The sequence below is a fragment of the Microcaecilia unicolor genome, chromosome 5, assembly GCF_901765095.1.
Source record: "Microcaecilia unicolor chromosome 5, aMicUni1.1, whole genome shotgun sequence".
NCBI classification, from domain to species: Eukaryota; Metazoa; Chordata; class Amphibia; order Gymnophiona; family Siphonopidae; genus Microcaecilia; species Microcaecilia unicolor.
Window position 1 is genome coordinate 326494125 of NC_044035.1, and position 13183 is coordinate 326507307.

A 13183-nucleotide genomic window follows, 5' to 3' on the forward strand; every position below is an offset into this window, starting at 1 on the left:
CTCTGCGCCCTCCCCCATCCACCTCTGCGCCCCCCAAAATTGCAGAGCTGGCTATAGCTGGTGGGGGGGCAATGCATTACTCTCTCCAGCCAAAAATAATTAAATGATCCCAGGTTCCAATCTAATTCATGTTTAATGTGGGATAAAATGCCATAAATAAGTAAATGAATATAAACTTTTAATGTTGAGCACCTGATTCTCAAAGTGAACATATTCCAAACACTATAATGAAAATAAAATGATTTTTTTTCTACCTTTGTTGTCTGGTGACTGTTTTTCTGATCATGCTGGCCCAGTATCCGATTCTGCTGCTATCTGGCCTCTTAACTCCGTTTCCAGGGCTTCCTTTCTATTTATTTCTTTCCTTTCCTCCTTTCTTCTTCATTTCTGGTCCTCAGCTTCTGCCTATTCATCCATGTGCAGTTTTTCTCCTCTCTTCCTTTTCCCTGATCTCATCTCCTTCCTCACTCTTCCCTCCCCTCCATCCATGTCCAGCATTTCTTCTCTCTCCCCTCCTCTCCCCCTGCCCTCCATCCACCCATGTCCAGCGACCCTTCTCTACCCCTGCCCTGCATGCACCCATACCCAGTGACCCTCCTTTCCCCTGCCCTCCATGCACCCATACCCAGTGACCCTCCTTTCCCCTGCCCTCCATCCACCCATGTCCAGCAGTGACCCTCCTCTCCCCTGCCCAGCATGCACCCATACCCAGCGACCCTTCTCTCCCCTGCCCTCTATCCACCCATGTCCAGCAGTGACCCTCCTCTCCCCTGCCCTGCATGCACCCATGTCCAGCGACCCTTCTCTCCCCCTGCCCTGCATGCACCCATACCCAGTGACCCTCCTTTCCCCTGCCCTCCATCCACCCATGTCCAGCAGTGATCCTCCTCTCCCCTGCCCTGCATGTACCCATGTCCAGCGACACTTCTCTCCCCTGCCCTCCATCCACCCATGTCCAGCAGTGACCCTCCTCTCCCCTGCCCTCCATGCACCCATACCCAGAGACCCTCCTCTCCCCTGCCCTCCATCCACCGGATGTCCAGCAGTGACCCTCTCCTGCCCTCCACGATCCACCCATGTTCAGCAGTGACCCTCCTCTCCTCTCCCCTGCCCTGTATGCACCAGCAGCTCCCTTCTCTCCCCTGCCACCCCCTCCCGACTTGTTCTGCAAATTCTCCTGCTTCCTCCCTCCTTCCCTCCAGATCCGGTCCCTCACCGACCCTACCTTGGCCATCAAATTCTTCGGGGCAGGCAGTGTTGCCTACCCGCTGCCATCGCTGACTCTCCTCCGCCGCCCAATCGCGCTTCAAAATGGCCGCTGAGACTTACAGAAGTCTCGCGAGGCTGCCTCTGGAAGTCTCGGCGGCCATTTTTAAAGCGCAAACAGGCAGCGGGGGAGAGTCAGCGATAGCAGCGGGCAAGCAACACTGCCTGCCCCGAAGAATTCGATGGTCAAGGTAGGATCGGTGAGGGACCGGATCCGGAGGGAGGAGGGAGGGAGAGCTGGCTCACCCTTTCCAACAACTGGCTCGCAAGTCCGGGCAAAATTTAACAACCAGATCTTGCGAGCCGGAGTGAGCCGGCTCCAGCACACCATTGGCTATAAGTGTAACTGCTTGCCTATGCAGGAGCTTCTTTCAAGGGCTTCACTGAGAGCAGTTATTTAAAGGATGGCCAAAATGGAGCTGTAGAAAAAGTGGAAGAAAATAACTTAAAAAGAAAAGTTAGAATTAAGTAGCAATAGTAGGAATTTTATTTTTTACAGGTGAATTCATTTTAAACCTCCAGCTCATTCAGACTGGACTGTTAATGTGGCAAAAGTCTTAAGTCAGGGTCACAAGCTGCGGCTCCCTCTGGACCTTGACTAACATGAACCCTAAGTCTGGTCACTAGGTGTCACTATTGAGGAATAGAGACAGGGGACCTCTGCAGCATCCTCATCCTCAACTGGCCTGTAGGGAGAACCAGCGTAAGATTTTATTTTCTAGCAGTCGACATTAGGAATGTTATTGAGATCTCACTTGTTTTATTTCTCTCTGGAGGATATTAGTACCCAGATATTTTTAAGGCTTCTTTGTAGTTGCTCGGTGCATTATGAGTCCAAATAAGTTAGGGTTGTATTGTGCATTGCCTCACTTTCAGTAGCAGAACCCAGTCATTGCCTAAATAGTAGTCATAGGGAAGGACATTTTTAAAAAGCTGGGGATATGCTGTATACTTATAATTCAAAATCATACACAGCTATATGAAATAGAACCCAATAGGAGTCATGAGAGAAGAATTACAGTGAAGAGAAAGTAGGAGAAAGTAATTTAATGATTTTTATATACTTCCTTAAGAGTGTGCTGAGCTTTCCTGCAGTGTTTTAAAGGTCTTGGATGTAATACTCAATCAGAAAGCAAAATGATATGATATGCCTTGCAATCTGTTAGATTTTGTAGTTTAATCTACTTTGATTTTGCTAGGTGTTTTAACCTTTTTTCCTCTAAGGGAAATAGCCATATTAAGTCTGTGTGTTTTCATGTGTCCTCCTCCTCATAATTTTTCAGCAGTTTTTTCCAGATTCATTCTAAGTTCTGGTATAGATAGAAGTGTTCTGTGTTCTTGATGCGCCAACATTTAGAATACCTTTTTATTTCACAGAGGGAAGCAGCCCAGTTCAGTTACTGCAGAGGTCAGATCACATTATGATGTTATTGAACATGTTGCCTGTAGTTTCCAGCTGATTCCATTTCTTGTCTAGATTCCTCTAGAGAAAATATGTTTCCTTATCCTGCTAGACTAGTCTGTGTCACCCTGCCAGCATATTCCTGCCAGTGACATTATTGCTATAAGGAATGGTGCAACCCAGGACATTGCCAGTGTCTTTCTAGTCATAGTTACCTATCTATCCATCTATGATTAATTGTAATTCATTGACATAAGGTGTGTTAAATGTATTTTATTAAATATTTAGTCAACTTATATATTTAAAAAGGCCCTTTGAGGTTCTTGCTAGCGATACATCCACTCTAAGCAAGAGCCTATAGGCTGAGGCTCGGGGCTGGACTAATCCCTGGGTGCCAGCTTTGGCCACAGGACTGAACCACAGGGGCACAGGCCTGTCTTGAAGAATTCTACTGCACCAGACCAAGCTACACCATCTGCCAGAGGCAGAGAAATATAGGCAAGTTCCAGGGCTGCATTAATTCTTGTACTGGTGATGACATCACTGAATTGTCAGTGTCCTCTGCTTCTTTCTGCTGGCTGGGGGCATAACCCAATCGCCTGGACTGGTCTAGCAGGATAAGGAAAGAGAATTTTTTTTCTTGATGGTATTTTTTTTCCTTGAATCCTGTTGGACCAATCCAAAACCCTCCCAGGAAGACTGTGACTGTTCCTCCCTCCTCCCACAGTCTTCTTAGATTCAGTAATATTTGTTTAGTGCTCAAGAATTGTCCTTAACCCTTAGTATCTCTCTGTATGAGAGATTGAAAGTCAAAGTGAGGACTGTTTGCTGTATCCTTTCAGATTTTGGATATTTGTTTCAAGAATCTGTATTTCTTCGTGTTCTAGGCGTTGTTTCCCTTTGTTGTTTGAGTCGTTCCTTTTTTCAGCTTTGACATATTTTGCTTTGACTGACAAACTCTGGGATGGCACTGCTCGTCACAGTAGTGGTGATGTCACTGGAGAAGTTATGTTCACTGTCTCTATCTGCTGTCAGAGTAAAATTATGCACCAGAACTAGTCTAGCAGGATTCAAAGAAAGGAAATTATCAGGCAAGGGAAAATTCCTTTATTTATTACACTGAAATTTGCATAAGGAACATTGTCATAAAAGAAGAAAAATTCTCAATTAAAACAAAAAAAAGTTAGGAATCCTGAAATATTTCCCCTTATCCTGGTTGCTGCATTTCAGGTATTCACCTGTTTTCTTTTTATTTGTCCATAGTACGCTCTTGCGTGTAGCAGAAATCCTCTGGGATGCCAATATACCTTTCCTAGTCTGCAGGACGTACGGGCTTGTTGGCTATATGAGGATTGTCATAAAAGAACACACTGGTAAGTAGTTTCTTTGGAATCAGATTCTGACATTTGTTCTCTCTGGTCAGTATCATGCTCATCTGATAACATATCCTATGAAATTTGTCTACTGGAGCGGCTATTTAAGGATCTGCAATTTTGCTTTGTACTAAACCATTTTGTTCTTGCTGCAAAAGGTTTATTGCATTATAGAACTGTGTTACATAATAACATAGTACTGGTAATGTAGAAATAAAGAAAACATTTAGTATTTTCCTTCCAAAAAGTATTTTATCAATTTGACAGTCATAGAATCTCATCCTGATAACGCACTGGAGGATCTGAGACTAGACCAGCCATTTCCAGAGTTGAGGGACCACATTCAGTCATATAATTTGGATCAGATGGAGAGAAAGGTACGTAGACAAGCAGTTATTCTCTGAATATTTTCATACAGTTTGGGCGTTTTTAGAAACATCTCCTTTTATAAATAACTGTATTTACACATGTAGGTTGTATACTTTTTAAATGGCAATTCCATAATACTGCTGTTTACACGTGGAGATCCATACCACACAGAGAGTTTAAGGGGACCTGGTTTAGGCATGCCTTGGGTGGCACAAAAACCTACACCTGTCATTCCTATTTCACGAAGGGAATAAACATTTACGGGAAAAATATTCCCTGTTTGATTTTACACCAGCTGAAAGACACGCACAGATTTTTAAAAAGTACTTTTTTCAGCCAGGGCTTACACAAGGGATTAAGGGTGTGATTCTTCTTAATTTCCTTTTGTTTATTTACACCTTCAAAATGAAGGGAATTTACAAAGGGCAGCCTCACTACTTAATTGGTGGCACTTATACATATAGGTTCGTAAAATGTGGAAACTACATGTAGAAGTGGTGTCACTTAGAGGCTGTGTGTTTGTGCAGCTCATGTTTTCCACGTGTGTATTTGTAAAATGACAGCTCCCTCTGTGTGCCAGCAAATATATAGAGTCTTTAGTAGAATACTGCTGGAATTGAACACAGCACAACCTGAATGTCTCAGTTCCGATGTCAGTGTTCTATGTAAAATGGGCCTTTCTGTTTTGCAGAGATTAGGACTCTCTGTGGCTAAGCCAGATCCAGCACATATGAATTCCATGATCATATTACCCCAACGATGCAACTCTAGAATCCAGCCTTCCACCCTTTCACCATCTTCCTTCATCTGTTATTGTAGAACCTATATCTTGATCTCATCTTCCAGTCCATATCTGCATATATATATATATATATATATATATATATATTTCAAAATGTAAACACCGCTGTCCATAACCTAAGTAGTTCTTGAATCAACATAAACAAATTAAAATCATAGAATCACAAACAACACAAATATGTTACAGTTGCAAATATATCAGTTCTACTCCTTCCATCCTTGTCAAATGTCTTTAGCAGACAGTTTTATTTATTTTTTATTGTTGTGAATCATTTTACCTTACATGTCTATCCCCCCATACCATATATTTTTTTTAATTTTTATGAAGTCTTTATTGAATAATAATGCACAGAACCTGAAACAGAACTCATCTTCCACATCGCATTACAAACCATATGAACATAATACAATTCTTTTAGAGATGTGGCGACCTAATGATACATAGTTGAATAATGGTCTCAAGACCAGTACAATGAGCAAAGCTGATTGCATTAGAACACTAAATACACAGATCAAGTTCTCCACCACAATACTTCAGTCTTTATGAACATTATAATTTTCCCCAACTCCTTCCCTCCCATAACTTTAAACCCCCCTACCTCCCCTCTCCATCCCTCCCCCCCATTTGAGCACCATCTAAACCTCTGGTATCGTTCTGGTTACACATGATAAAGAAAAGAATCCCAAATCTGGTGCCATCTACCCATTTGGTTACATCTTTCTGCTACTAATCTTTCCATCTCGCAAATGTGCTTCAGTTTTTGGGACCACCGTGTTATCGGAGGGACTGAGGACTGTTTCCAATGGGCAGCAATTACTACTCTGGCGGCGCTTATAGCCTGCCCCAGGAATACTTGCTGAGCATGAGGACGACCCGCAGCGCCCGCCCCATACCATATATTTTAAAACTAAAAATTTTCCCTTAATTAAAATAGCACCCATTATCACAGAAACCACTTCCTAACACATTCTTCTTATTCCTCCTCCTGTCCCCTTTACCATCCAAATCCTTCTTGAACAACTATATTTTAACCTTCCTTTCTAAAAGCTAAATAATATATCCGGTAGAAATATGTAATGGCAACTCTTCCAACATAATGGTGCTGCCACCAAAATTAATCCAGCCCCTCACAAAATCTAAAGACAGCTGCCCTACCCCTGGAACCACAAGATGTCCTTGGTTCTGTGACCTAAGGACATTTCTTGGTACACAGCCAAAATCAAGCACATGATCTGGATTCATTGCTTCCTTCCGTACATGTTGTCTAAATTAGGTGCTTACATTATAGCCACCTACATTTAGACACCCAGTCAAATCAAGTGCATTGTGTGCCTTAGCTCAACCATTCTGGCATGGCTGACAGTTCAGCGTTCTGCAAAATTCCTAAGATGATATTTATGAGGTCACATCTGATGTCAGAATTCCTCCAGAGCAGATTTATCTGTGTGTTTCACTGATTTGAATATTGGTTAAGCTTCAGTTGGGCAATGGTAAAGTTGCCACCTTAGGGGTCCTTTTACAAAGGCACGCTAGCGTTTTTAGCGCACGCTAAACGCCAGAGATGCCCACAGGAATATATGGGCATCTGTAGCGTTTAGTGCACACGTATTTAACGCCAGCACACCTTTGTAAAAGGACCCCTTAATGTATTCACTGGAGTATCATCCATCCACCTTCTGTGTTGTGTTCGCAGGATCACAGCCACACTCCATGGATCGTGGTTCTTGCAAAGGTTCTTGAAACATGGTACAATGAGGTACGTTGGGTCAGAAATATGGTATCACTGAAGTGTGTTCTGAGTATTCTACAGAAAAGAAAACCTGGTAAAACATGTTTTAATTTTGAAATATTGTGGGATAGCTGCTAGGAATAGGAAGGACATTGTGATTTTATAGAAGGATGCCTAGATAGGGAAGGATCCATAAGCCCGTATGATGCTCTTGTTTTATAAAGGCAACATAGTAGATGACGGCAGAAAAAGACCTGCACGGTCCACCCAGTCTGCCCAACAAGATAAACTCACATGTGCCATTTTTTGTGTATACCTTACCTTGATTTATACCTGTCTTTTTCAGGGCACAGACCGTTTAAGTCTGCCCAGCACTATCCCCGCCTCCCAACCACCCGCCCCGCCACCCACCACCGGCTCCGGCACAGACCGCACAAGTCTGCCCAGCACTATCTCCGCCTCCAAACCACCAGTCCCGCCTCCCACCACCAGCCCCGGCACAGACCGTATAAGTCTGCCCAGCACTAGCCCCGCCTCCCAACCACCGGCCCCTTGATTTGTATCTGTCATTTTCAGGGCACAGACTATATAAGTCTGCCCAGCACTAGCCCCGCCTCCCAACCACCAGCCCCTTGATTTGTATCTGTCTTTTTCAGGGCACAGACCGTATAAGTCTGCCCAGCACTATCCCCACCTCCCAACCACCCGCCCTGCCACCCACCACCGGCTGTGGCACAGACCGTATAAGTCTGCCCAGCACTATCCCCACCTCCCAACCACCAGCCCTGCCTCGCACCGCTGGCTAAGCTTCTGGGGATCCCTTCCTTCTGAGGAGGATTCCTTTATGTTTATCCCACGCATGTTTGAATTCCGTTACCACGGGATGTGGTGGAGATGAAAACGGTAACGGAATTCAAACATGCGTGGGATATGCATAAAGGAATCCTGTGCAGAAGGAATGGATCCTCAGAAGCTTAGCCGAAATTGGGTGGCGGAGCAGGTGGGGGGGTTGGTGGTTGGGAGGCGAGGATAGTGGAGAGCAGACTTATACGGTCTGTGCCAAAGCCGGTGATGGGAGGTGGGACTGGTGGTTGGGAGGCGGGAAGTACTGCTGCGCAGACTTGTACGGTCTGTGCCCTGAATAAGGCAGGTACAAATCAAGGTAAGGTTTACACATATGTTTGTCTTGTTGGGCAGACTGGATGGACCGTGCAGGTCTTTTTCTGCCGTCATCTACTATGTTACTATGGTTTCTCAAGATGTTAAAGAAAACATCCACTTAATATTTCAATAATTAAAAAACAGAAGATGAAAAGAACATTAAGTCCTAGAACTAATTGATGACAATTGCAATACATTCAATTTCACTGACCTTTTTCACAACTAAAGTAGCCACACACATTTAAAGTTTAATGGAAAATGCTATTATACAATAATTAAATTATACTGAGTGTCACGAGTTCAAATTAAATGACGTCAAGTGAATTTGAGAAATGACTCCCTAAGTAGGGGGTGGAATTTACATCACTGATTACATCATGGATGTAATTTTATGAATCACAAATCTCTCCAAGGGGAGGGAAGTAGATCAATAAATTCAACAAAAATCACTTCATCTATTCAGTGTTCAATATCATTCATATAGTAAGAAATCAGAAGGAAAAAGCCTCAGAAAATGCAGGTTTAGACTTTCTTATGACCTGTCAACATCGATAATTGGCAAAAAAAACAGTCCAGATGGGCTGGTTATGGCCTCCTACCCACAGATGGAGGCAGAGAAAAACTCCTATCAATGCCTTCTGCAGGTAGGGGACAGGAGTGGCTTTTGCAGCAGAACCTGAAGGAGCTGTGAAATTACAGGGCAACACCGCCTTAGAGGCTTCCCTGAAGGATTGAACAGAAGTTGAGGGCCAGAGTGATTCCCCTTTCAGAGGCACTAGGCCAGGGAGCCTGAATAAGTTTACCTCTGTTACTGTCGGGGGAATTCTACATAACTACGCAGTGCAGAATTTGCACAGAATTCCCCACATAGAATTTTGCACAGTGCAGGCATCGGGTCTCGCTCCCCGCTGCCCATCGGGTCACTTCTTCCCCCTCTGCTGGCTTAGATACAACTGTTCAGGTGAACCATGTGGGCTTTCCTACAGCCCCCATAGTTCACCTAGACAGTCAGGTCTAAGCCAGCAGAGGAGGATGAAGTGACCTGATGTGCAGCGGTTCACTTCCTCCTCCTCCAGCTCTGCGATCTCTGTGGGGGAGGAGGAGGTGAACCGCTGCACATCAGGTCAGGTTTTTGGCAGCACGCTAATAAGCACACTGGGCCAAGAGAGTGGAGGAGAACTTGAAACTGAGCTCACATCCAGGCCTACTAACATCTTGATCACATGCTCCTATGGCAGGAGAGCACTTAAAAGTCCCTCTGGTTCTTACTGCTAAACAGGATGTGTACATGGGGGACATCAAAGGAAATCTTAATCAGGGGGTTTCCTGCAGCCTTTTTCCTCAAGTTTGTGCAGATCATGCACTGGGTCTTCATCGATGTGTAGAATTCCAAGGGGGGGCTGGTCTGTGGGGGGCAGGGATAGAGAGGACCCTGGACCGTATCTTTAAATGCATTTTTTCCATCTGGCCTTCGAAGGCTTACATGAAGAGATTACGGAATGAGTACCTGGTCTTTCTCTTGTCTCTCTCTATGATTTACATCTGTTTATTTTTCTTCTTGGTATGAATGCCGATCTGTTCTGTATAATATTGTAGTTCCTTTCTTTTTCTGTTTATATTATTACTAGACTTTGAGCCCGTAAAAACGGGCTATTATAGGAAGGGGGGGGTTGAAAGGCCCGCCCCCACCGCCGAGTTCGCCGCTGCCCCCCCCCCTCCGAGTTCGCGCCCCCCCCCCCCCCCCCCCCCCCCCCCCCACCGAGCCATCACCACCCACCTTCCACCCGGCCGGGCCCTCGCTCCGCTATTGAAACAGCGAGGGTCCGTGAACGCAGCGCTGAGCTCTGCTGAGCTGCCGACGTCGGTCTTCGTTCTTCTTCTCTGCCTGTCCCGCCCTCGTGTGACGTAACGTCATCGAGGGCGGGACAGAGGCAGAGAAGAAGAAGGAAGGGTGATGTCGGCAGCTCAGCAGAGCTCAGTGCTGCGTTCCCGGACCCTCGCTGTTTCAATAGTGGAGCGAGGGCCCGACCGGGTAGAAGGTGGGTGGCGGCGGCGACTCGGGTGGGGGGAGCGTTAGACGGCGGTGTCCCTCCCTCAGCAATGCGCAGTACAGACCCTCTGTGTTCCGCCCCCCGTCATCACGTATTGACGTGGGGGCGGGGCAGAGAAGGTCTCTACTGCGCATTTGCGAGTGAGTACGGTCACTCGCCGTTTATATGTTTGATTGACGTGGGGGCGGGGCAGAGAAGGTCTCTACGCATTTGCGAGTGAGTACGGTCACTCGCCGTTTATATGTTTGATTGTAAACTGCTTTGGTATATGTAACAGCTGAGGCATTATATCAAGTACAAATAAAATAAACCATTTTGAGTTTGAATCTGGCTCACTGGGCCAAGGAATTGCTCAGAGACTTAGATTTGGACCTAGACCTCTCAGGGCACTCAGAGGTGGAATTTGGTTCTGATATGGAAGGGCACATAGAAGAGAGCAAGATCCTTCCCCAGAGAATAAGGACTTGCTGGTAATCCAACTGTTTAGGAAGCAGAAGCTAGCCCTGCTCATTGAGTGGGTAACTTTAATTCTGAAGACTTCAGAGGCAGTAGTTGAAGAAAGTCGGGAAAGTAATCCCATCTTGGAATGGATCAGGTATCCTTCAAGGTTCTTCCCTCTCCACAAGGCCATCCAAAGTGTGATAATGTCCAAGTGGGAAACACCTGAAGGATCCATGAGGGCCAGAAATGCTACTGCCGAGTTCTACCCACTCCCTAAGGAAGAGAAGGATACCATTTTCCAAAGTGGACACCATCATCTCTGCGCTGAGGAGAATGACCTTCCTGGTGGAAGATGGCACTGCACTTAGAGGTTCACAAGACTGGAAAGTGGAGGCTCTTTTGAAGTAGGCCTTTGAAGTATCTTTGACACTGTAGAGGCTACATGGCACAGGCTGTGCTCCAGTGGATTCAACAGTTGCAGAAGAGTGAGGATGCAGAGGCAGGGCAGCCTACTGATAGATGTATTGTACTATTTGATCTTCCAGGGGCCTGGCTTCTGGGGTGATGGCCAGAAAGTGGCTTTGGTTACATCACTGGGTGGCAGATTCAGCTTCCAAGGCATGCCTGAGTAAGTTCCTGTTTGCTGAAGAACTGGAGAAGCTAGTGAAAGAGTTGGAGGCCAAGTCTCAGTGGCTTCTTGAGGACTGGAATTAGTCTGGTAGAACTTGGGGATCTCGCCCAAAGTTTCAGGAACATAGGTTTTGATATTCAGGTTAGTCCTTGAGTTCAGTTTCAAAGTTTCAATCCTTTTGGACTTTTAAGAAGCCACAGGAACTGCATCGCCAGTGTCTGATGCTTCTAGGAAGACCCAGTGAGGGTCAGTAAGTCCTCTACTACTACTTACTACTACTTATCATTTCTATAGTGCTACTAGACGTACGCAGCACTGTACACTTGAACATGAAGAGACAGTCCCTGCTCGACAGAGCTTACAATCTAATTAGGACAGACAAACAGGTCAAATAAAAGATAAGGGAATATTTAAGTGAGGATGATAAAATAAGGGGCTCCATGGTAGTGCCTTGGATTTAGCTCCTTGGGTGCGGGTACATATGAGGCTATTCCAGTGGTCGTGCTGTCCAGGTGGTTGCCTGTTTTCAAGGAGTTCAGGTTGCACCTGCCAATAACCTCATCAGGTCAGTAGCAGACTCCAGTGGTGACTGGTAAGGGGATACCTTTTCAAGCATGTCAGCCTAAAGACTCTGTCTTGGGTCACGGTGACAACCGAAGCAAGCCTTATTGGTTGGGGGGGGGGGAGGCTCAGACTTGGCAGTAAGTTGTGGAGTCCAGGTGGATGATAAATGGGTTGGAGACCAGAGTTGTTCAGTTGGTCTTACTGGCGTTTTGCACCTGGATCCAAATTCAGTGGTGCAAATTCTGTGTGATAAAACTAAATGGTGGTGTATGTCAAAGTTGCCAGAAGTTCCTGTTCCTCATGTAGGCCGAGCAAAACATTGGGGTGCTGTCAGCAGTGCACATAGCAGGAGTAGACAATTTTGAGATGGACTTTCTCATCTGAAATTACCTAGATCTGGGGGAATTGGTGTTCAACAAATGGCCTTTGCAGGATCACAAGCAGGTGGGAGTCTCTCATCATGAACCTTATGGCATCATAGAAGAAAAGCAAGATGGACAGATTTTTTAGCAACAGGAGAGTGCTGGGCTTCAGCAAGATAGATACATTTGCCCAACTATAGCCTCAGGATGAGTTCTCTGTGTTCCTGCGTTAGCCAATGGTGGGACAAGTACTTTGGCTTGTGGAGAGCTATCCAGCACAAGTGATCCTGGTGGTATCAAACTGGCCCCAGGAAACCATGGTAACATTTACACGTGTAAGTTCTGTTTGGGTGCTAAGCAGTATTCTACAAGCTTAGCGCACAGCCCGCATAACGCACAGTTGCAAAGGGGGCGTACATGTGGGTGGACCATCTGCGAGTCCTACACTTATGTGCATAACTTATAGAATACTGTAGGTTGCATTATAGCACATAACATTTACTGTATGCGCTAACTTTTATGCCTGCCTTTTACATGGCGTAAGTGATACTGGTTAAATGTTGGCTTAGAAATGGTGACTTACGCTCTGTTCTATAGCTGAGTGGATTCCTTGCTACTGTTATACAATTTGTGTTCATCACCCTGCATTTGGGCAGCCTTTATAGAATTGCTCCTAAGGTCACAGTCCTCGAGGTGATTAGTTCAGTGTACAGGATTTAAAGAGTTGTAGGCTTCATCTTTTAGAGACCCATATCTGTTTTTTTTTTGATGAGTAAGTGATGATTCGGACAGTTCCCTCCTTTTTGTGTAAAGTAATATCCCTGTTTCATATGAATCAAGAGGTGACTCTGCCTTTGTTTTGCTGGGACTGCATTGTTTGGATAATTACAGGTCTCTTTTACAATATTTGAAGGCCTTCAGTCGTTTCAGGAAGTCTTAAGATTATTTGTCTTGTTTCCTGGCTCTTGAAAGAGGAACTGGCCTCCAAGTCATTTAGGGAAGCCATCAAAGCAGCTTGTATTGGGAAAGGTC

At 45.3% G+C, this 13183-nt stretch overlaps 1 protein-coding gene across 1 annotated transcript in view; it reads left to right on the forward strand.

The window, feature by feature from the left end:
- The window catches only part of LOC115470874 (NEDD8-activating enzyme E1 regulatory subunit-like), a 74044-nt gene that overhangs the window by 19606 nt on the left and 41255 nt on the right, over positions 1 to 13183 (forward strand). Inside the window, exons 6-8 of the mRNA XM_030204473.1 lie at positions 3932 to 4041; positions 4309 to 4418; positions 6906 to 6968. Coding sequence (XP_030060333.1) covers positions 3932 to 4041; positions 4309 to 4418; positions 6906 to 6968 — 283 coding nt within the window. The remainder of the gene's footprint in view (positions 1 to 3931; positions 4042 to 4308; positions 4419 to 6905; positions 6969 to 13183) is intronic.